This window comes from Cricetulus griseus, chromosome 2, assembly GCF_003668045.3.
Source record: "Cricetulus griseus strain 17A/GY chromosome 2, alternate assembly CriGri-PICRH-1.0, whole genome shotgun sequence".
In the NCBI taxonomy this organism is placed as follows: Eukaryota; Metazoa; Chordata; class Mammalia; order Rodentia; family Cricetidae; genus Cricetulus; species Cricetulus griseus.
Genome location: NC_048595.1, coordinates 24,448,123 through 24,471,017, shown reverse-complemented (window position 1 = coordinate 24,471,017; position 22,895 = coordinate 24,448,123). Strand labels below are relative to the sequence as shown.

Genomic DNA, 22,895 nt, shown 5'->3' with positions numbered 1-22,895 from the left:
CCAATGTTTTGATGCTCTATTTTGGACCTTCTCCTTTTATTTACCATGGTTTTTTGCCTTCTATTGCTGTAACAAATATCATAGCCAATGAAATTCATGGTTCTGGCAGTCCATCCGAGATTGATTGGCCCTGAAACTTTGAAACTGGTGGTGAGGCAGTAAATATCATGGTGGGAGAACACTGTAGAGAAAGCCTATTCACCTCACAACTGGATGTGAGAAAAACAGGAAGATAAAGGGGCCGGGACCCCACCATTCCCTTCAATGTTATGGCCCATTGACCTAAACCTCCTGCCCAGCTCCAACTCCTGAAGTTTCCACTGTCTCCTAAAGTGCTAAGCTAGGAACTAAGTGTTAATAGTGAGCTTCTGGGGGAACATTGCAGATCCAAACAGTAGGGTACATTGATATGTGTGTTAAAGTTCTATAGATTCAGTTCAGAGATCACTTCGGTCCCTGACCAGTCATGTCTATGGACAAGTGTCAGGCTACTGTGAGGAAAAATGGGCAGGGAAAGGCTTGCTGTAGAGCACTGGCACCAAGATGAATGGTTGAGTAGCCACCCTCATCAGGAGCTTCTATGCACCCACATTGTGTAGTGTCCCGACCTGCAGGATGTCAACCTGGGGCAAGAGAGTCAGGGATAGGGAATGGGGACAAGAGATGCAGAAAGAACAACCACAAGACAGAATTCTGATCAAGTGGCAAACTTTATTTTTTTCTCAGGCTAGCTTATATAGTCGTCAGAGCAGGATGTGGGGAGGGGTAGAATGGGTTGTTTGTACACCAGGTGTTAGTGTAGGCAGGATATTAGGAAGCCACAAAGAAGATGTTTGGCAGGGTAAAGAGTTTCATGAGTAAGAGGTCCAGGAAGGGTTGCCTAGGTGACTGAGCCTGTGGGTGGAGGACTGGGTCAAGTTGTTTCTTTTCTTGAGCTGAGGTTCTAAGGAGCTGCTATGTAAAGGTTAATATACTGTCCAAGCTGGGCGGACAGTTCTGAATAGCTCAGCCAGGAGCACCTGTGGAGAGAGGGCACTTTCCCAGCCTAGTCTGCCGTGGGGGATGGGGGGGGAACGACCAGCAGGCTGTCCCAAATGGGGCCAAGGTCCCGCTCCTGACACCAGATAAAGTGGGAAGTTACCAATAAGGAGCCAAGTAGAAATATAAGGGTATTTAATAGGGAAAAGCCTTACTTACAGAGCGACCTAGCCAGCCCGCGTGGCAAGCTGAAAGGGGAAACGAAAGTGAAAACGCAGCCCTGAACCTCTCACTCTACATCACCCTGACCACACCCTCGCAGGCGTGGTCAGGCAGACCTGTAGCCAGCCCCTAAGCAGGCGTGGCTACAGGTTCCCCTACAATATACTACTATGTGGCCGGCCAAGAATGGCCTAGGATCTCATGCCAAGCCCTGAGATTTGGCTCCCAACAGTGTATCATGGTTTGCAGTGTTGAGTCATTTAAGCCCTAGGGTGACCCCCATGAGGGAGGTAGATGGCTCAATTGCAGAATAGAGCTGCAGCCTGCAGGGGAGGAAGCCAGGCTCTTGCCTTAAGTCAAATCAGATATTGGTTAGATATTCCCACAGATTTTGTGCCACTGTCGCGCTAGTATATCTGGCAGGCAAGGTACCGCTGCAGACCAAAGGGTTTGTGACTAAGTTGGTATGTACATTTCCCCTTTGGTATTGTGCATAGTACCTTCCCATACAAAGGATGCTAGCACATATGGGTAAAGGCTTTACGTAGGCACCAGCTTGATTTCTCTGTGCTCAACTAGTTGTGTAGATGTTGTTTTCAGCAATTATGCCTTGCCATCAGTCTGTGGAGAACAACCTATTACCTTGGCAACAGCCCGGATTAATCAAGGATTCCAATGGGATCTCTTTGGCCAACAACTCCCCATATTAGACGCTTTATTTGGAGACAAGAGATGGCTAGTTGGGGCTCTGTCTCCCCCTTTACTGGCAGTTTCATGTAGATCACCTTCATATGTGTATGTATTTTAGGAAGATTCTATTATATTAGATATCCATACTACCCCTCAAACAGCCCTTAATTTTATGTGTCTCTCTTTGTATTTCCTCTCTCATACCCCTCTTCCCCCACCCACTTGGTCCTCGAGTTCCAGCCTCCCATCTATCCATAGCTATCTATTCTGTTTTTTCCTGGAGAGATGTGTCTGATCCCCTAATTTTAATCTTTTACTCTATATCTAACCTCTATGGTTCTATGGATGGTTATCATTGACTTAACAGCTAATCTCCACATATAGACAAATACATTTATGTTTTTACTCTTAACTAACAGATACACGTTTATGAGGCACAATATGAAGTTATATTGTGTGTATATATTGTAATATTATTGCGTGAAGCTAATTAGCATAATCACCTCACTTAGAACATTTAAAATACACTCTTTAAACATATTTAAAGTATACAGTATATTATTGTTAACCATAGTCATGACACTGGGCAGTAGATCACTAGGTCCCTCCTGACCAGCTAAAGTTTTGTTCCCTTTGATCATTCATTTACACCCCCATTCCCTTCTCCCCATTTCTAAAGTTTGACATTTTAGCGTTGTCTGTACGCGATACCTCTCAATAATCTTTCTGCCTCTGGCTTATTTCATATAGCATCATGTTCTTCAAGTTCGGCCATGTTATCACAAAGGAAAGGCTTTTTTACTTTTTTAGAGATAAATAATAATAGTTTATTGTTTAGTCCATTTTCTTTATCCATTCACCCATGGATACTGCAGTTGTCGTCATTTGGTTTCTGCGAGTAGTTGCAATGAACATGGACATACCAGATGCCTCTTTGATATGCCAGTTTCAGTTTCCTCCACCTGTCCTCTCTAAAACACAAGAGGATCACACGGTCACCAGAGCACCCCACCATCACCCTCACTTCAGACACTCGGGAAAGAAGAGCTCCATGTATGAGCTAGGATCAGTCATCAGGTGATCCTGGCTGTCCTGGAAACAGTCAAAGTCTAACTCACATGTTCCCCGATCCCTTCAGTTCCAGGGGATGTTTTTGCCAAGAATTCCTTGTGGAAAGGAGCCTATGAGTACCAAGGGAAGAAACACCCAGCCATGCTTAGAGTGACTGGCTTCCAGGCAGCCAACAGCAAGGTCAACGCCACCATGATTGACCACAGTGGGGTGGAGCTGCACTTGGCAGGTAAGGAAGCAGCTGTCTGCGAAAGCAGGGCAGGTGCAGGGGTGATGGGTGCACAGCTCAGGGAGATGAATCTATGTCACTACGTCATAGGGTCGGGTGGGACTTGGACTGGCCTGATGGTCAAAAAGAGTGGGTAGCTATTCCTTCTGTCCCCAGACTAATGACAACCACAGCCAACTAAACCTATGAAGAACTCTCTCAAAGAAAAGAGAAATAGCCTGAAGAGTTAGCCAAACGGAGAAGCAGAGACACCCCAGCAGCCAAGTACAGTCAATAAACTAAAGAAAAAAATACTTTCAATCATAATCAGATAAGAAAAGCAAACAGAAAATGTGATTTCCCATCAACTCCATCAAGATATAACCCTAAATGATAACCCAGCTCAACAGTTACAGAGCAGACAATAGACCAAGGGTTCCAAAGGCCAGGCAGTTCCTAACAAGATCCTTGAAAAGTATTGTATTCATTAATTATTCTTGCCAAACAAAATTGAAATGGATAAAGTTTAAAATTTGAAATATTATAAACAATGTTCACTTTAGAAGTATATTGATATTACAGAAAGCTAGAAACAGAGCATTTCCCTGGGATGAAATGTAAGTGGCTTCATTATATCACATCTACAGGATAAAATATACCAATTTGGGAGCCGGGGAGATGGCTTGGTAGTTAAGAGCTGATATTTAAGAGGACCTACATTTGGTTCCCCATCACATGAAGGCAGCTCTTTCTGGCCTTCACAGGCACCTGCACACACACACACACACACACACACACACACACACACACACACTTTAATAATAGCAAATGAAAGTTGAAAACAGATGCCAGTTAGGAAGTGAATATACCCCATCAGAATACATTTGCAACTCCAAGTTTTAAAGTTAAAAAAATTGTATTCATAGGAAAGAAAATATATCCCAACAGAGCATTCACAGCAGCTGTTTCTTTCAAGTTCTTTATTTGAGGACACCATGGTAATTATCAAGACCAGAAGTGTCTTTTTATCTCCAAGAATCTCTGCACTTTTTAAAGTTTGTTCAGGTTTCAACTTTTGTGTAATCAGAAAACAAGTGTTTCTTGAATAGATGATAAATTAATTAATTAATTAGCATGCACACAGTACATTCATAACCATGCCACACACACAGGCACACAATCCTAGTCACTCGTTGGCTCTAACATACAGACACATACTCTCACATGTGTGTGGCTGTCCTGTGCCCATGGACTTGTAAACTTGTAAACATACCTATGCATCCATGATCAGATCAAAATACACAAAATCATATTCCTTTTTTAAACTTTTAAAATTCTGTTTATTTAGTTAGTTGTGTATGTGTGTTTGCACATACCACATGTGTGTGAACATCAGAGAGCAACTTTCAGGAACAGGTTCTCTCCGTCCACCATATGGATCATAGGGATGGAACTCGGGTCATGACGCTTGGGGGCTGGTTCCCTTCCCCCTCTAGGCCATCTCACTGGTCCCACAAAAATCATACATTTGTTCACACATGCAAAAATAGAATCACTGTCTTCACCTAGTAGTTCAGTTATCAAGATATATCTTCATAATCTTGCACACACCCATGCTCAACCACATACAAACACATGATCTGGGCTTATGCACAGACAGATGTGCAGGAGACATTTCCCCAGCGTCCTCATGGAAGCCTCACTCATGCCTTCGGCACCCACAGAGGTGGGTTTTGAGATCTCTCGGAGTTTCAAATATAACCCACGTTCTTTCTCCAGGAAATTATAAGAAGGAAGATTTCCGCCTCCTGCTTCAGGTCTACCAAGTCACTGGGCCTGTGGAGAGCTTTATGAATAAGTTCAAAGACGACCACTGGGCATTAGACGGCCACGTAAGTTCGGCAAATAGGTCTTCACCAGGCCTTGTACCTTACCCCCATCCCATAGATTGCTGGCAGAGAAAGGACGACAGGGTGTGGAAACTACTGGGATCAAATGGAAACCTGAGGAAAGTCTTGGGAGCAGGATTGGCAGTCAGAGAGTCCTGGTCAACTAATGAAGTGAGCAAAGGGAGGATAAAAGAGGCACAAAGGCTCAGAGTCGAGGGTTACTATGTCTCAGAGGGATAGGTGAGCTTATAGAACAGGATACAAAATACGGGGTCAGGGAATGAGAGTAAAGGTCATGTGGGCTGGATGGTGAATCCCCAATGACTCATCAAATTTGAGATGTGGACTGGAGGTTGTTTAGCATAGCTTTAGAGGCCAGGACCCACAAGAGAGAGGCAGGACTCTCTTACATGTCTTTGTGGGAAATACATTGTAGAACATTCATGAAGTAGAAACCAGTCCCTAGTGATAATCTTAGGCAGGTACCTTCTGAGTTCACAATGGGAGGAGGGTTGAGCATGGAATTCACCTATCCCAGCTCCCACATCACCGTCTTTGATCCCTAAAAGGAAGAGAGAGAATGGGAAAAGAACAAGAGGTCTAAGGGGCTGGAGTAATGGGGGAGGGGAGGGGGATAGGACCAGCTGGTGGAGCACTGTGGCAAAGAGACTCTGCTTTGTAAACCCACTAGGAGAACCAAGTGGTTTCTCCAGGGGCTGGCACCTGCAGATAGTTCCCTGATGTACCTAGGATGTCTGTATGCCCCTAAGGTGTTCAGTACTAATCTTAGCAGCAGATCAAAGGCTGAGAAGGAAAACTTGATTCAACAGTGCCAGGAGAGAGAAGGAACAAGTGTCTCAGCCACGCCAGAAGGATGGCCACATACAAAAAGATAAGGGTCAAAGACAGGACCTAGTGTGATGAGTGCAGGCCAGAGGAAGGTGAAAATTAAGGGTCATATTGGAACATCATGAGAGCCAAGTGCGGAGGGGTGCAGACAGGTTATGTCCCAGTCACCTCAAAAAAAAAAAAAAAAAAAAAAAAAAAAAAAAAAAAAACAGCATTTTCTGGAACTACCAGAACTCTCCAAAATGTGTTCCCTCTGCAGGGCTCATTTCCCCATAACTCTGCTGGCTCTGCAATGATTCGTGTCAGTTTTTAGCACAGTAGTAAGAGCTCACATGTGCCCAAGGCCTACTAAAGATGGTGTTGAGGGTGTCACTGTGTCACTCAAGACCTCACAGTATGACATACATGCCATTCTACAACTGAGAACCGAAGCATGGTGTGAATAAAACAGTAAAAGCCAAAGGACAAACAAGGACAGTGGCTCATGCCTCCAATCCCAAAACTTGGGAGACGGAGGCAGGAGGAACAAGAGTTCATGGCCATCTTTGACTATACAGAACTTTGAGACCTGACTAGGCTACTTGAGATCCTGCCTCAAAAATCCAGAAAAAAGAGAATAAAAAAAAATTATTTTTCTACCTCATATCTGGTAGGTGTCCCTGCTCTGCCAACTGAGACAAGCATGTCAGCTATGCTCTGGTCTGGCAGGAGCTCCAGATTATTCTAGCATGCCTTACCTCTCTCTCTCTCTCTCTCTCTCTCTCTCTCTCTCTCTCTCTCTCCCCTCTCCTCTCCTCTCTTTCCTCTCCTCTCCTCTCCTCGCCCTTCTGTCACTTCCTCTCCCTCCCTCCTTCCTCTCTTCCTCCCCATTCCTGCTATCACAGGTCTCCTCAGAGTCTTCTGGAGGCACCTTCGTCTACCAAGGCTCCGTCAAGGGCCAAGGCTTTGGGCAGTTCGGCTTTCAAAGACTTGGTAACTAGCATGTGTCCTGGGAATGTGACCTCAGGGGGCAGGGGAGGAACTGTGTTCTGGGGTAAGAAGGAAATTGGTGGATTTCTCCACCTGAGAAAGGGTCTCTTTGACTCATCTGGATCTTGAATACTCTAAGACTCAGAAAGGCTGTGACGTCTCTCCAAATACAGACCCTCGACCTGCGGCTCAGCCCCGGGCTGCTGTACTGGCGATTGGGTACCACAGACATCATCCCTAACCCACCGACCAGGGAATCCCCAAAGCACCCCTACATGAGCCATCACTGTCCTTCCCTGTAATGTCATTTCTTCCTTAGTGTTTCCCCAAGAGGCCGGGACTGTCCTTATGTCACAGACAAGAAACCCGAGCACTAAGGCACCTTCCCGTTTGTCCTAACTGGGACTCTGCATGCTTGGGAGCATTCAAAGAAACATCTTCCTTCCAGAAATGGGCCCTGACCTGGAGACTCCGCTCATGTGGGATAGGGTGCAGGGCCCCTGCCTGCCAGGCAATCCATCACCTTCTCCAGCAGCTCTCACCTCTCAGTCTGCTCGAATCTACTCATGGCATCCCTTCCTCTACTCCAGTCACCTCGGCTTTGCCCTCAAGGGCTCCGACATACAGCAGCCCTCACTGCTTCTGAGATGGTCTCAGAGCCCTCAGATAAGCACAGGGAAGACCCCAGCAAACCAAGTTCCACAGTCAGCTCCCTATTCCTTGTTGGTCCCTAGCCCCTCAGTTAGGTGGAGTGAGGAGTCAATGGAATGAACTGTGAGACTTCAGATCTCCCAGCTCACTCCAGCCATGGCAACCCAGCCTCACTCTGGGGTGTGTGAGTGTGTGTGTGTGTGTGTGTGTGTGTGTGTGTGTGTGTGTGTGTGTGTGTGTGTGTGGTATGTATGTATGTATGTATGTATGTATGTATGTATGTATGTATGATGGCTTCATCTGATGAAAGTTTTCACCTGGTATCGGACTTTGATGATTTGATGGCCAGGAAAAGTGTAGAAACTTCCAAAGAACTGCATCCTTTGAAGGTTGTGTTCATGGATAGGGTTTCAGGGTTATCTGCCACTGTCTTCCCTGTGGCTCTGGGGGAGAGATGGGAAGTCAGCCCCCAGGTGCAGTCCTTGGGACACAATGTGACCAGCACAGGCAAATTCCCAGGGGCCTCCAGAGAGCTAGCTATCTGAGAGTGTGAGACAGGCAGCTGAGGTTTGGGCATGGGTGTCTGCCAGCTGATCTAGAGCACGAGGCAGTACCTGATGCTCTGCTGTGGGGTAGAGTGGCCGGCAGGGAGCATCACCTCTAGGTGAGTCTGTGACTTGAGTGTTACACTTTGGCTCTTTGCAGACCTCAGGCTGCTGGAGTCAGATCCCGAGTCCATTGGCCGCCACTTTGCTTCCAACAGCAGCTCCGTAGCGGCTGCCATCCTGGTGCCTTTCATCGCCCTCATCATCGCAGGCTTCGTGCTCTATCTCTACAAGCACAGGTACTGTGAAGGCAGAGGCCAGGGAGAGCAGCTGTGTACCCATCTCTAGTACCCTGAAGGCAGAGGCCAGGGAGAGCAGCTGTGTACCCATCTCTAGCACCCTGAAGGCAGAGGCCAGGGAGAGCAGCTGTGTACCCATCTCTAGCACCCTGAAGGCAGAGGCCAGGGAGAGCATCTGTGTACCCATCTCTAGCACCCTGAAGGCAGAGGCCAGGGAGAGCAGCTGTGTACCCATCTCTAGTACCCTGAAGGCAGAGGCCAGGGAGAGCAGCTGTGTACCCATCTCTAGTACCCTGAAGGCAGAGGCCAGGGAAAACAGCTGTGTACCCATCTCTAGTACCCTGAAGGCAGAGGCCAGGGAGAGCAGCTGTGTACCCATCTCTAGTACCCTGAAGGCAGAGGCCAGGGAGAGCAGCTGTGTACCCATCTCTAGTACCCTGAAGGCAGAGGCCAGGGAGAGCAGCTGTGTACCCATCTCTAGTAAACCTGAAGGCAGCGGCTGAGGACTGCAACTGAGTACCCAGCCCACCTGTTCCAGCCAGCACCTCCTGACTAAGAAGAATGTATCTCTCTAAGAGGGAGAAAGAAACCCTTTCCTCTCTTGCTTGGACCCTGTGTCTGATCCTTTAGTTCAGAGTCCCTGTCTCTCATTCCCAGGAGAAGACCCAAAGTTCCATTCAACGGTTATGCTGGCCATGAGAACACGAATGTTCGGGCCACATTTGAGAATCCCATGTATGACCGCAACATCCAGCCCACAGACATCATGAGCAACGAGGCAGAGTTCACAGTCAGCACAGTGTGTACTGCAGTATAGCCCCCAGGCCTGGCTGCTATTGCCACCGCCACCGAGAGCCCCGCCGCCAGCAGCCGGTGAGATTGGGGGCTGGAGGGTGGGAGACGGACTGGTTGCAGGGGACACGGGGACCTGTATATGCACCGCTGCTGCATACATGGACACCCCCACATGACAGGCACAAAGAGCTGGCCACTGTGCCTGTGAGGAAATTGAAGTTAAGCATGTGAACTTGAATGAACCTGAACAAGATCACACAGCTAAGGAGAGTGGGTCAGAATCTAACCCCAGTTGGCAAGTTGACCCCCAAGGGTGTATGGAGATAGCTCAGATGAAAGCTCTTACCATACAAGTTGAAGACAGGGACTCAGGGCCTTAGTGAAGGTGGATGCGGCAACTGCCTGTAATCCCCTTGTTTGGGAGGTAGAGACAGAGGATGTCTGGAGCAAGCTGGCTGATACCAAAGTCAACATCTGACTTCCACACACATGCATGAGCACCGAACAATGTGTGCCCATGCCCATGCAAGCATGCAGGCACAGCACCTACACACACACACACACACACACACACACACACACAAACACAGGGTGGGGGGGCGGAGTAAATGCTTCACCATCATGCACTTCCTACATGTTCCCATCCCAGTTTGAGAAGACTAAAAACCAAAAGTAGAAGATGGAACCAACTGATGCCCTTCCGTTCTTTCTTCCTGCTTGGCTTTGCCTCTCTGTCCCACCCACTTCTGTTCCCCCCTCACCCACCCCTTCCTTTCCTCTTCCAACCTGCTGTGGTCTGTTGGTTCCCAGCTCCCCAGGGGGCAGGAAGGAGCTCCCCTGAGCACAGTGCCCAGTGCCCATCTTCGTCTGTCCCTCTGCCTCCGTCTGCCACTGCTGGGACTCGGGCCCTTGCTCGCCCTGCCACCATCTGTGCTCGCCACCCTGGAGAGGACTCCACTGTGCCCTGGCTTGGGGCAGTAAAGGAAGAGGGGCTGCAGATGGAGGAAGGCAGTCCATGGATTAAAATAGAGTGAATTATGGGTGTGCCCCTGAGCACACACACACAGTCTCTCCTTCACTGTCCTATGGAAGAGACCACGGAGGCTTAAAAGGGGAAGAGTGTGTGTGTGTGTGTGTGTGTGTGTGTGTGTGTGTGTGTGTGTAAGATGCCCTGGACACTGTTGCCCACAAACACAGAAGAAATGAAGAGGGAGGCAGCATTACCTCTCCAACCAACATGTCCTTATCCCATGTGTGGGGACACGGAGAATGGATAAGTAGGACATCTCATGGGAGGTAGCATGCAGAAGCCACCTATCTGCAGGGGTGGTCCCATTTGCACAATGACAGCAAGGATTGCCTGGAAGAAAAGGTGACAGAGCCTTCAGATATAGTTTGGTAATCAATTTAACTTTCTTCAGCCATAATGGCATTGAGTTCTAAGCCCAGTGAATTAAAAAGTCATTTGGGTCCAGGGCACTTTGGAAAAGAAGGGTAAAGCAGTGGCGGGCTTGGGGACAGGACAGGAATCTGGCCCAGAAGCCCAGGGTAACATTGGCTGTCAGCTGACCAAGAGAAGAGAAAAGACCCTGTGGACCCCTCAGCGCTGGAAAGGACTGGAGCGAGGCAACCCTGGCTCCCACAAGGTGGCGGCCACTGCTTACTGATTTATTCTCTGTGCCTGACTCTTTATGTGGTATTTCTAGTTCTTAAAACACCACCAAAGCAGGACTCGCTACTCTCATTCAGAGGTCAGGGAAGATGGAGGCATGAGCCACAGCCTATGAGTACAGCAGAGACAAACATGAATCTCTGACCATGAAATCTACTGCACCTGCTGCCAAAACAACCCAGGGCTACAATGGGCACCAAAGACAGGAAGGTAGGGGAATCTCCACAAGATGATGCTTGTGTCTAATCTAGGCTCTGCTGTCTGTGCCTGGGCAGCACCAGGTTAAGGACCCAGTACCCCAGCCTCCTGAATTGGTGCTCGCCTTTTGGCTTCCAACAGCCCACAACCATAGCCGAGGAACTGGCAGCTCCTTAGTTAAAAGAACTGAGTGAAAGTCACCCTCTCTCCAGCTCCTTGCAGGTGGCTCCGATTCATTTAGACCAGCGGTTCTCACTGCGTGGATCGAGACCCATTTGGGGGCTGAATGACCCTGTCACAGGGGTCACCTAAGACCATCCTGCATATCAGATATTTACATTATGATTCATAACAGTAGCAAAAATTACAGTTATGAAGTGACAATGAAAATAATTTTATGATTGAGGATCACCACAATGTGAAGAACTGTATTAAAAAGGGTCACAGCATTAGGAAGGTTGAGAACCCCTGATTTAGACAATGTCACTGTGTTTAGGTCATTAATGAATTCCAAATGAGTGTGGTCTGGAAGCTCCTGAGTTTAGAAATCAACATAATGACACTTAAGAGTCACTTTCTCATCCTCGGAAAGGTCCCCATGAGCACACACCCCTGCTTTCATGGGGATGCCAGCCTCAGATATTTGTAGGGCATTTTGACATAACAAACAGAACGTGTGGGGTGGACGGACAGCGCCACAAAGTTCTCAACGCCCCCTCCAGAGTTGGAACAATTAGAAGAGCTGAATGACAATGAACTAAAGTCAGGGGTGTCAATTTCCAGCAGATGCATTGAAGACTGTAAGGGTAGGCTCACTCCTGCCCACACACACCGTGGGATTCAGCATCCCTGCACCAGGTGGGAGAGGACCAGTCCAGACAAATTCGCTCATGCTCATTCTTTTCTGCCCCTGGTAACAAATGCAGGGGTCTCTCGGGCTCCTTCCCCCTTCCTCACAGCTGACCCAGTGCGCTCCCCAGCCCTGCCCCATTCCTCCCCTGTGTGTCCTTGGAAGATCCCAGGAGACACTCAAGGAGCACAGGCTGGGGGGCACCTAGCACCTGCTGTGTGTTGCCCTCTCTGGCCTTGGGCATTTTCTCTTCAATCCCAGAGGCTCAGAAGGGGAACAAGGCAAATTAAACCTTTCATCCACCATCTGTACCCTCTTCCTACCACCTCCATCCCACGAGGGAAAAAAAAAGTAAAACAAAAACAAAAAAAAATCTTTTGTACAGAGATATATTTTTATTATACAAAGTTTGTACAGTACCAAAAAGACAGAAAAAAAGGTGTACATTTTTTTTTCATTATTGTAGGTAAATGGTAGCGGAAGCCTTTTTTGTAAATGTAATAAAATGTATAAATATGGTTTTCAGAACGCACCATGTGCTGTAAATATGTAATCTACCCCCCTTCTCGGCTTGTCTGCAGTGTGTGCACTTAATTTATCTGTCTCTGTATATGAGGCTTCCCCCTGGGGTTCTGCATTATGGTACTTTCCGGAATTTGAAAGCAATTTTAAATTTTTTGAACTCAAATAAAATATAAATTTTTGCATTGGTTTTCTTTCATTTTCATGACCTCTTTCATGGCTTGGGGCAGGTGTTTCTTGGTGATGGGGAGATGGAGTTGGGATTCCAGGACACAGGTGAGAAGGCAGAATGTCTATAGTAGAGAAAGGCCAACAGCAGGGGTCTTCCAGGTGGGATGGTCTCTAAAGGAACAGCGAGCCTGGCGGGAATTAAGACGTCATTTTGTGTGAAAAGTGTGCCCGGGTTACCTTCAGCTGCCTGCCTCCCATCATGCTTCACGTGAGTTCTGTACTTTCGTTCCAACTTTCCCTCTTTAGCAACCCAACTTTAAACCAACTTTCCCAGTTTCAGTGAAGGCATTTTTTCTGGGACATAACACCTGGTATTTACCTTCTAGCCCCTGGGAGCCAGCTGGGCAGGCTCATCCCTGCAGCTGAGCCTCCCTCTGCTTGGCCAGGTTCACTGTCAGGAACTGCACTGGATGAAACAAGACCCTGTTGCCAAGGAGATGGCTCACAACAGAAATTTATACCAGTTTATCAGGGAAAAACAGCAGGTGATTTCTCGCTGACCCCAAACACCGGGACGGCATAAGATTTATGTGAATCTCAGGGCACAGAAAGAGGGGCAAGCCAAGCTACAGTGCCAGAGAGGCAAGGCACACCACCTCTGCGCCTAGGGAAGAGAGTACATGCCTTGGTCTGAAACAGAGCATGCCTACATTGGCTCGTGTGTTTGAACACCTGGTCCTTGGCTGGTGGCACCGTTCCAGAAGGCTGTGAGCCTTTGGAAACAGAAGATGTGCCTTGCTGGGAGGAGGAATTCAGTGGGTGGGACTGGCCTTGGAGTTGACTAGAAGCCCCCGCTGTTTTCGGACTGCACACATCAGCCCCCTCAGCTCCTGCTTTCTCCACCACTAGGATTTGTACCCCTTCGAACTGTAAGCCAAAAGAACCCTTTCCCCCTGAAGTTGCCTCTGTAGGGTACTTGTCGGAGAAAAGAAGAAGAATAACCAATACAGTGCCTCTGAACTTAAGGAATCATAAGCAACCAAAGCCACTGTACTCCCTCCCTCCACCAGAATCACCCCCTTATGGCTAGGTCTGTATGCTGCTTTGATCAAAGACAGGGCAGGGCATCCACAAACCTTCCTAGTTTCCATAAGAGTAAAACATCAGGGGTCAGGAAGATGTGCCACAAATAAACGCACTTGCTGCTCAAGCCTGACCCCTGAGTCTGACCCTGGAATCCATGTGGAAAACCCAGATTCAGTATGCTTCTGTGATCCCAGCACTCCTACAGCAAGGTGGCCTCTGCTTCAGTTCCTGACCCTGGGTTTCTGCCTTAAGTACTCTCCCTGACTTCCTCCAGTGGTGGACTGTGACCTGGGAGTATAAGCAGAACAAACCCTTTATTTTTTGCCCATGGTATTTATCATAGCAACAGAGAGCAAACTTCCCCAACTGAGAAGTGTTGATGGGCTCTGGGGGGGGGGGGGGAGCGTTTAAGGATGTGGTCTTTGGGAGGTCAACAGGCACAAATGGACAGACACACACACAGGAATATATGGGCAGCACAAATTGGACTCGGTTGGTTATAATTTTTTTTTTTACAGAGGACATAAAATTAAGGGATTGAGGAGGTGAGGGAATAGATCTCGAAGGACTTGGTGAAAGGAGGAGGGGTGAATACGATCAAAATGCATTATATAAAATTTTCAAATAATTAAAAATATATTACATTTTTTAAATATGTGATTTTAAAATTATATATAGACATGTAGATATAGCTATGGTTCCAGAAGTGATATGTCCCAGTAGCAATGGGCACAGCTGACTTCCATCTCTTGGCACTAGTTTGTCTATTCGTTTTCACGGTGCACACGTGGAGGTCAGAGGACAACTTGCTGGGCTCAGTTCCCTCCTTCTACCACATCAGTCCTGGGGACAGAGTCCGGTCATTAAGTTTGGAAACAGGCACCTTTACCTCTGAGCCATCGAACTGCCCCCCCACACACACACACTCCTGGTTTCTTGATTCCATCCACTCAAAGGAACGTTGTCCTTGGGGAAATGGCCGATTCCTCAGGAGAAGCTGGGCACAGGAATCACACAAAGGCAAAGACTGTGAGTTCAGCATCATCACCACCCTCACATTTAACTGTTCGGACCCAAAATGAAGAGCTGGGTGAAGAGATCATATCTGCTCTTTTGTTTGTTTGTTTTGTTTTGTTTTGTTTTGTTTTTTTGCTTGTTTGTTTGCTTTGTTTTTCAAGGTTGGGTTCCTCTGTGAAACAGTCCTGGCTTGTCATGGAACTCACTCTGTAAACCTGGCTATCCTCAAACTCACAGAAATGCACTTGCCTCTGCCTCCCAAGTGCTAGGATTAAAGGTGTGTGCCGCCACCCCCACCCCCACCCCGGCTGCCTGTGCTATTTTTTAAAACACACTGTGAGGGTATTTAATTTGGATGTGTGCACTGGAATTCTGATTTTTTCCAGCAATTATTTTTTATTTATTTTTAGTGAGTGGATAACTCCTGCATTTATTTCCAGAGAAACATATACTCATTGCAGAGTGGCTACTGAGCCAGGCACGTGCTTAACCTCATATGCTTAGCTGTGGTGAGAACACAAAACCTCGTTAGCACACCAAGAACCTGTTTTAAGTGAGGTCCTCTGAAATGCCCCCTCCATCTAACGACAGCTTGTCCCCAGCTTGTCTCAGCCTCTGGAGAGCATCACTCTGTGAACCCCTCCCCAACTTTTAAAGTCCACACACAAGTGAGATCATGCAGCGATTGCCTTTTTGCCTCTATCTGATTTCACTTATCAGGAATGGTAAGATCATCCTATTCTTTTGGAGGCTGAGTAATATTCCGTTTTGTTTATGTACCACACTGTCTTTAGCCCTTCACCTGCGGATTAAAGGTGTGTGCCACCACCACCCGGCTGCCTGAGCTACTTTTGAAAACACTGTGTTTTTGACTGCTGGCTATTTTGAATAATTCTGTGATAATCATGTTGATGTAGGTGTTTCCTTGACACTTTGATTTTCTTTCCTTTGGAAGTAACAGCCCGTAGTGGGGTAGCCAGGTCTTATGGTAGCCGTACTTTTAATTTTTTGAGGAGCCTCCATACTGATTTCCATAATGGCCACACCCATTTCCATTCCTGCCAACTGTGTGCAGGTCTCTCATTTCTCCACGCCCTAACCATTCTCTCCCATTTTCTCTATGGGAGTTGTCCTACTAACAGGTCTGAAACGAGAAACCTCACTGTGGTTTAACTTGCCTTCCCCTCATGATTAGAGGGCTTTTACATGTACGCATCAGGGTTAAACTATTTAGAGTGGAATTCCTCCAAAGACTATGGAGCCCATTCCCCATACGAATCATTCTGGGGGTGGAAGGAAGGAAAAGTCCCCACAAACGTGAAGCAGTAAACCAATCCCCAAGATTAAACACAAGCGTAACAAGTGAGCCTAGTAAGATAAAAAAAATTGTAAATAATATCCCAGATCAGTTCTCACACAGTGCCCAGTCAGTGCCCTTCAGCTGGAGGGCACTGCACGAATAGAAAGGGAGGCTGTGAAATTCAGAAGCCTGAGAAGGGCCCTGGGCACCTCTAGCGCTTGCTTTCCTTTTATAAAGAAAGAAGTAACTTCACTTTAGAGAAGATTAATTTTGACCATTACACTTTTAAAAAATCTCAAACGAATGACTATCTGTAACTCTGAGATAATCACAGATAATCTGCGTTATAAATCCAGCATGTGATCATGCCGTATGCACATTACGGGACACTTCTCAGCTAACTATGTATTGTGGGCTATTTATTTGATAACCATTTACTTATCTGGTTGCTTTTACATTCAGTCACGTTAATGCATCTAATTTCCACATTTTAAGTGGCTGCTTATTTTCCATGCCTGCCTGCTCTGTGATTTGTATCCAGACCCCTTTTATTGAATGTTTCCATTATAAAATGTTTTGCTATCATATTATTGTCATAACAACCTCAGAGGGTGAGTGCTGGGTGTTGTTTGGGACCTAATTGCTATGAATTTATTTTGATGACAATTTTTCTGATTGTGCTTCTATTTCCTCCAGCCACGGTCAATAGCATGAGTACTGGCAATGGAGAGCTTGCAGTGTTTGGACCCTTGCATGATAGACTGTTCCAGAAGAATTGTGAGGTTTTGTTCTGCTGGTAGCAAGAGTTGAATTATGATGCCTGAGCTAGAGACCGAGCGAAGGAGAGGGAGGAAAGTCCTGACATGTGCTTCTCTCTGCAACAAAGAAGAGATAATACAACTCACACTAACTTGAGGAGACAGTGCACAGGCTTAGGACAGCCAGATGCCATCTTTGATTGACATCAGCCTAGCTAGTACCTCCAGCTTTGTCCCTCTGTTATATCGTGTGTGGCACTGGCTTTGTGAGTGGAGCACATTCCCTAAACAAAACCACTGTGTTCTCAGAAAGACCAAGCTGACCCAGCACAGGCACTAAGAAGTAACCCTTACAAAGGGTCCAGAGAAGCCCAGGTTAAAAACTTACTTTAGATAACAGCCAGCCGCTCTACAGGAAGGAAGATTCCAGTAACGGGAATGACACATGCAAAGCCTGGCAAGGATGCAGACAGCTGGAGGAGCTGAAAGAGACCAACACAGATGGAGCATGATGAGGCAGGGAGAAGAGTATGTGACAGAGGGCAAGGGCAAAATCACACATCTGAGACAGGAAGGCAGTGGTGGTGCCTTGCTTCACAATGTCAGAGAATGTAGAAGGCAGCTTTTGGAGCATGAATTGAAGAGAACCCATAGTAGCAGCAAATGTATCAGTTCAGCGCCTGGGTATGGGTGGGGAAGGCGGTAAGCATTTCGATGGCTCAGATGGAATGGACAAGGGTGGATTCTGGCACTCGGGAGCCAAGGAATACTGAGTGTTACAGCTCAGATGGACAGGTATTCTGGCACTTGGGAGCCAAGGAATACCACAGGTCACAGAAAGCATAGCAGTTTACAGCCCTGCTTAAGGGAAAGGCTTCCCCAGTGTATCAGCTCTACTCCTGCAGGAGAAACCTGGCAAAGTTGTTCCATTTTGGATCCAGTCCCCAGAGAGTGAGTGTAACAACTTCATTTGCCAGGAGAAAGTTTTCCAAGGGGAAAGTGTTACAGCCCTGCTCCGCTCTGCCCAGGGTTGTCTCTGCTCTGGTGGAAGAATGTCTCACCCAAACCTCATTCAAGAGATTTATTGGGAGGGAAGAATCCAGCAGACTGGCCCAAACAGACACAAGCTGAACAGACATGGGGTTTATATAGGGCTTCTTAGGGGGTGGAGTTTCTCCAGAGAGATTTCCAGTGTGGGGATTGGTCAGATTTCAATCCCTGAACTCAAATTGGTTAGATCTCATGTTCAGCGATTGGCTAGCTTTCTACACAGGCTTGGAGTCACACTTGGCTCTGGTTTCAGGGTCAAAGTGTGTTTCTTTCATTGGTCCTTTATAGTCTTTTGGCTCTAGTTTCAGGGCCAGGGTGTATTTCTTTCACTGACTCTGATTCCAGGGACAAAGTGTGTTTCTTTGGCACTGGTTTCAGGGTCAGGTTGCATTTCTTTGCTTCTGGTTGCAGGGCCAAAGTGTGTTTCTTTGGCTCTGCTCAGGGTGTGTTTCTTTAGTTGGCCCTTTTCCCTTACAAAGGCAACAGGGTACGGGTGAGGGTGGCAACTGGGTATGGGGTGGGTGGCAACTGGCTTTGGCTAGGGATGGGAAAACATAGCTAGGGTGGGGGCAGCAGTGGTGAGAATGGACAGAGTGGAGATACCATGGGGAGGTTGAACTCATCACACACAGAGACTGACTGAATGTAGAGACACTGGGAGAGGAGACTCAAAGGTGACTGCCAGATGTCTGGCTGAGATGTCTGGCTGGATGATATTCTTTACTGGATGAAACAAAGAAGAATGGAGAATTAGAAAGCAGGCTTAAATCCACACAGACATGCTGAGACCCGGTGAGGATGCCAAACACCCAGCTGAGAAAATCTGAAGCATGAGACCAGATTACACTAATTATAGATGTTGAAGGCAGAGGGTTTGAGATGCAGGCTGTGAGTGAGCAGCTGTGTTGTCAAAGATGGCAATCCCACCTGACCTCCTGGGGGGTGTCTGAGTCATCCGGGGTGACAACAAGACTTGGATGCAGGGGAGGACCCCAACCAGGGGAAGAAGTTCTGGTAGGCTGCAGGAGAATGCTCAGCAGGTGAAAACCAACACAAACAGGGAAGGGATACTGGGGGGTTACAAAGAGCAAGGTCTACCAAGGGACATTGAGGTGGAATTCTGGTTAAGAGTAGCTCTGGAGTCAAAATACTGCATCCAACTTGTGTTCTAGGCTTTCCCGTATAGCAGTTGGCTGTTACTTAAAGCAAGTTACTGACCTGGGCTTCTCTGGACCCTTTGTAAAGTGGAGCAATAACAGCACCTCACTGAGGCTGAACTTAGTCTTACACATAGGTCCTTTGCAGGTAAGAACTCTGCATGACAGGTCCAATGGACAGGGAAGAAAAGAAGTAACAGGGAGGAGCACTGGAGTGAGAACGGCACATCTGTGTCCCCAGCTAGAGGCAGTTTGGCTCTGAGCCACTGAGCAGCCGCCATTTGAAACAGCTTCCAGGGAGGCAGATCTTTCAGAAATCTGTCTCCAAAAGACCAGCTATGATGGTTAACCTCAACTGTCAACTTGCTGAGATCTAGAATTACGTGGGAGATGAGCCTCTGGTCACACTTGTGGGGGACTGTCTTGATTAGGTTGAGAGGTGGGAAGATTCGCTCACTGTGGGTAGCACCATTCTCTAGAAAGGGATACTAGATTGTTTAAAAAGAAGATGAGGTGAGCACAAGCACTCATCATGCTCTGCCTCATGGCTGTACGTCACAGGCTGTCACTTCTGTAACATCCCTGACATGATGGATGGCTGTACCTTCAAACTGTGAGTCAAGAGAAACCCTCAGGTTTAGCTTCAGTTCTCAACTGACACAACTGGGAAGAGGGAGCCTCAACCAAGGATTGCCTCCGTTGGATTGACTTGTGGGCACATTCACTTAATTGCTAACTAATGTAGAAAGACCCAGGCTACTGTGAATGGTGCCACTCCTGGAGAGGGGGGCCTGGGCTGGGTAAGAAAGGCAGCTGAGTCAGTGGGAGGCAGCTGGTAAGCAGCAGTTCCTCTCTGATGGTCTCTGCATCCATCCCTGCCCTCAGTGCTGGACTGTGAAGTGAAAGTGTAAACCAAGTAAGCCGTTTCCTCTCCTGTTGGTTTTGGTCTGTGTTTTATGACTGAGAAGCACACTAATACAAGCCCTCCGCCCCTTAACTTGTTTTGTTGGGACATTTTTATCACAGCAACAAGGGGACACCAGGTTAAATGAAGTGGGGATGCTTATTAGGGATTGAGTCATCAAAAAGGCTGGGTTTATGGAGGGCAATAGACACCTGAGGAAGCCACCTCCAGGCAGAAACAGCAGTCCAGGACAGTAGGAGATACGATCAATAAGATCGGTCACATGAGGACAGCCTGGGAGATGAAGCTATGCTGACACTTTTCTCACTCGTCTGCAGATGAATCTTTATGAACATCAAGGAGAGGTGCATGAGGGGACTGTGGAGCAGGCCCTGCAGAAGCACACACAGCGCTGGACAAGGGAAAGAGGACTCGTGCATTCGAGGATTGGTCCAAAGACTAACGAAAACATCTACCGCTGGCAAAACCCCTAAATCATATCAAAATAGTGTGTTACTGATGACTACTCTGAAACAAGAGTCAGACCATTAATTCAGTTTTTCTTAAGGAAGGGAAAATGGGAAAAATGTAAAAGAAATGTTCTGTCTATTCTATCAAAGACCTAAATAAGACAAAATTCCATTTTCAGAAAATATGAAGAAGCCACTTGGCAGAAGTCCAAATTCTTCCGTGGCCAGCCCTTGAAGTCATGCTCAAGTTGCTTTTCTCCCTGTGACACTCTAGGTCAGCCAATGGTGTGAGACTGAGAGGCTGGGCTCTGCCCACTCAGAGGGAGATAAAATATTTTGAGATAAAAATAAAGCCCCAGCAGGAACTGGTGGACATGATCAATTGATCAGAAAGGCTACACACCCTTCCTAAAACAGTCAAAAGTTTTTGCCTTGCCAGACAAAATACTTTGGCTTATGTGGCCATTTTCTTGGTCCTTATCTTTTTAAAGATTTGTTTTGTAATTATGTGCCTGGGGGGGGGGGCTGTGCACTGAGAGCAGGTGCCTGTAGCAGCCAGAGGCTTCAGATTCCCTGGAACTAGAGTTACAGGCAGTTGTTGGCTGCCTGCCTAATGTGGTTCTGAGGAGACCCTTAACCAGTCATCTCTCCACTTCCAGGCCTGTTTCTTAAAATCAAAAGCAGCTGTATCACTAAAAAGTCCCACCAGTAGCAGCATGGATGACAGCCTCCCAAAAGCTCCCCCATCAGTGGGTAGAGGACACTTAGGAGGAGTGCATAGTTAGTTTCAGGTGAAGGTCTATTGACCCTCCCCTATTGAGGGAAGGCCAACAGGCCAAAACTGGTTGGGGTCTCCTGTAGGTAACCATGCTGGTTAATTTTTGTCATCTTGGCACAAGCTGAGTCGTCTAAGGGGAAACCTCAATTGAAGAATTGCCCCCATCAGATTGTCCTGTGAGCATGTCTGTGGGGCATCTTCTTGAATAATGATTAATTAAGAGGCCCCACCCCACTGTGGGCACCACCATCCCTAGGCATGTGGGTCTGGGTTATATAAAAAAGCAAGCTGAGTGAACCTTGAAGACTACGCTAGTAAGCATGTCTGAAAACCCAGAGGGAATATGAGATTGAGTTACCCACTTTCTCCCCACCACCAGTCCAAAAAGGGCCTAAAGATCTGGGCTCCACCTTCCTGAAGGCAGCACTGTGTTCTGATTGTCCCCTTCCATTTATACCATTTTGTGTATCAAAGAAGACACTGGAAAAATCTGTTAGGTTGGAGACTCCAGCTCACCCCTGTACAATCTGGAAAGCACCTCCCTCCAAACCCTACCAGCTCAGAGAGTCTCTTGGCCACAGTTGGGCACAAACCTAGCTTGTGGCAGACACATTATTACCCCTCGCCTACAACCTATAAAATCTTCCTGCTTTAGTTGGAGTGGGGGAATGCAACTTCTCTGGCCTCTAAACCCATTGTTATGGCTTTTCAATCCAGTTTGATCTGGCTTACTACATCGGCAGAGAAAGTTACTGTGGAGGGGCACAGAAAAACCTACTAGAATCCAAATCCAGTTTCTCCTCCCCCTTCTTTTTGGTTATTGTTTAATTTACTCACTAGGCCACCTCACCCTAAAATTAAGAGTTTGTCTAGCATAGAAAAGGAAGAAAATAGTAAAGGAGAAAGCAAAACAAAGCCAGAATAATAAAATAAAATAAACCAGGTAACAATACAAACCAAAGGCCTTGTAGTTTTAGAGTTAAGGTCTTCTGTCCCAGAGTCTCTTTCAGGCTAAGATTCAACCAATTCTAATTTCAGTTACTACAGCATGTTGTGGTAACTGATTCAGCCAAGTCTTTGAGGTACTGGCCTCTTCTGAACGGGGTCTCGGGCGTTACATGTGGACATGGAGCAAGCTCTTGCTCTCTTGGGTGGTGGTCGAGATAGGATTGAAGCTTCTGGACAGAAGACCAAGGCGGGTCTCTATTTTATTTGTCATGTGTGAATGACTACCCCAATAAATACCCAACTTACCTTTATTCTGGGCTCCCATGGACTTTATTACAATAATCCGTTATATTTTGATGCTCAATGTGGCCAGAACACTAATGGCTCAATATGGGAAAAATTGCCCCTACACAGACATAGCCAGTCCACCTACCCACCTGCCCTACCTCCCAGCACCCTTTTTTTGTTGTTGTTTTCTCCTTGAATTTTTGATTTATCCTTCAAAGCTATTCTATCATCCATAGAAGTATGATTTTTTACAATAGGCACTAGATTTTCTAATTGTTCTGGGAAGGATTGTCCTCCACCGTGACTGGGAATGACTGGACCATGTTTGACATGGGGGCCTGCAAGAGGCCTCTCAAGGAGTTTCCCAATGGTAATGTATTGCCTTGTTTGTCTCTTGTTGATCTACATTCATTGGTCTAACGTCGGTCTTTGCTGCATCTTCTACATAATCCAGAAGGTTGGGGCTTTCTATTCGGGTCATTTCCAGTAGAAACATTATTTCTAGGAATGCCCTGTCTGTAATTTCTTCTTAGATGGCCTATTCTACCACAATTAAAACA

At 47.0% G+C, this 22,895-nt stretch overlaps 1 protein-coding gene across 1 annotated transcript in view; it reads left to right on the top strand.

Moving 5' to 3' along the window:
* Window positions 1-9,188, top strand: part of Csmd2 (CUB and Sushi multiple domains 2) — a 552,860-nt gene extending 543,672 nt beyond the window's left edge. The window contains exons 66-70 of the mRNA XM_035438911.1: window positions 3,029-3,190; window positions 4,949-5,061; window positions 6,792-6,879; window positions 8,233-8,371; window positions 9,029-9,188. Of these exons, the coding sequence (XP_035294802.1) occupies window positions 3,029-3,190; window positions 4,949-5,061; window positions 6,792-6,879; window positions 8,233-8,371; window positions 9,029-9,188 (662 nt within the window). The remainder of the gene's footprint in view (window positions 1-3,028; window positions 3,191-4,948; window positions 5,062-6,791; window positions 6,880-8,232; window positions 8,372-9,028) is intronic.
* Window positions 9,189-22,895: the final 13,707 nt, after the last annotated feature.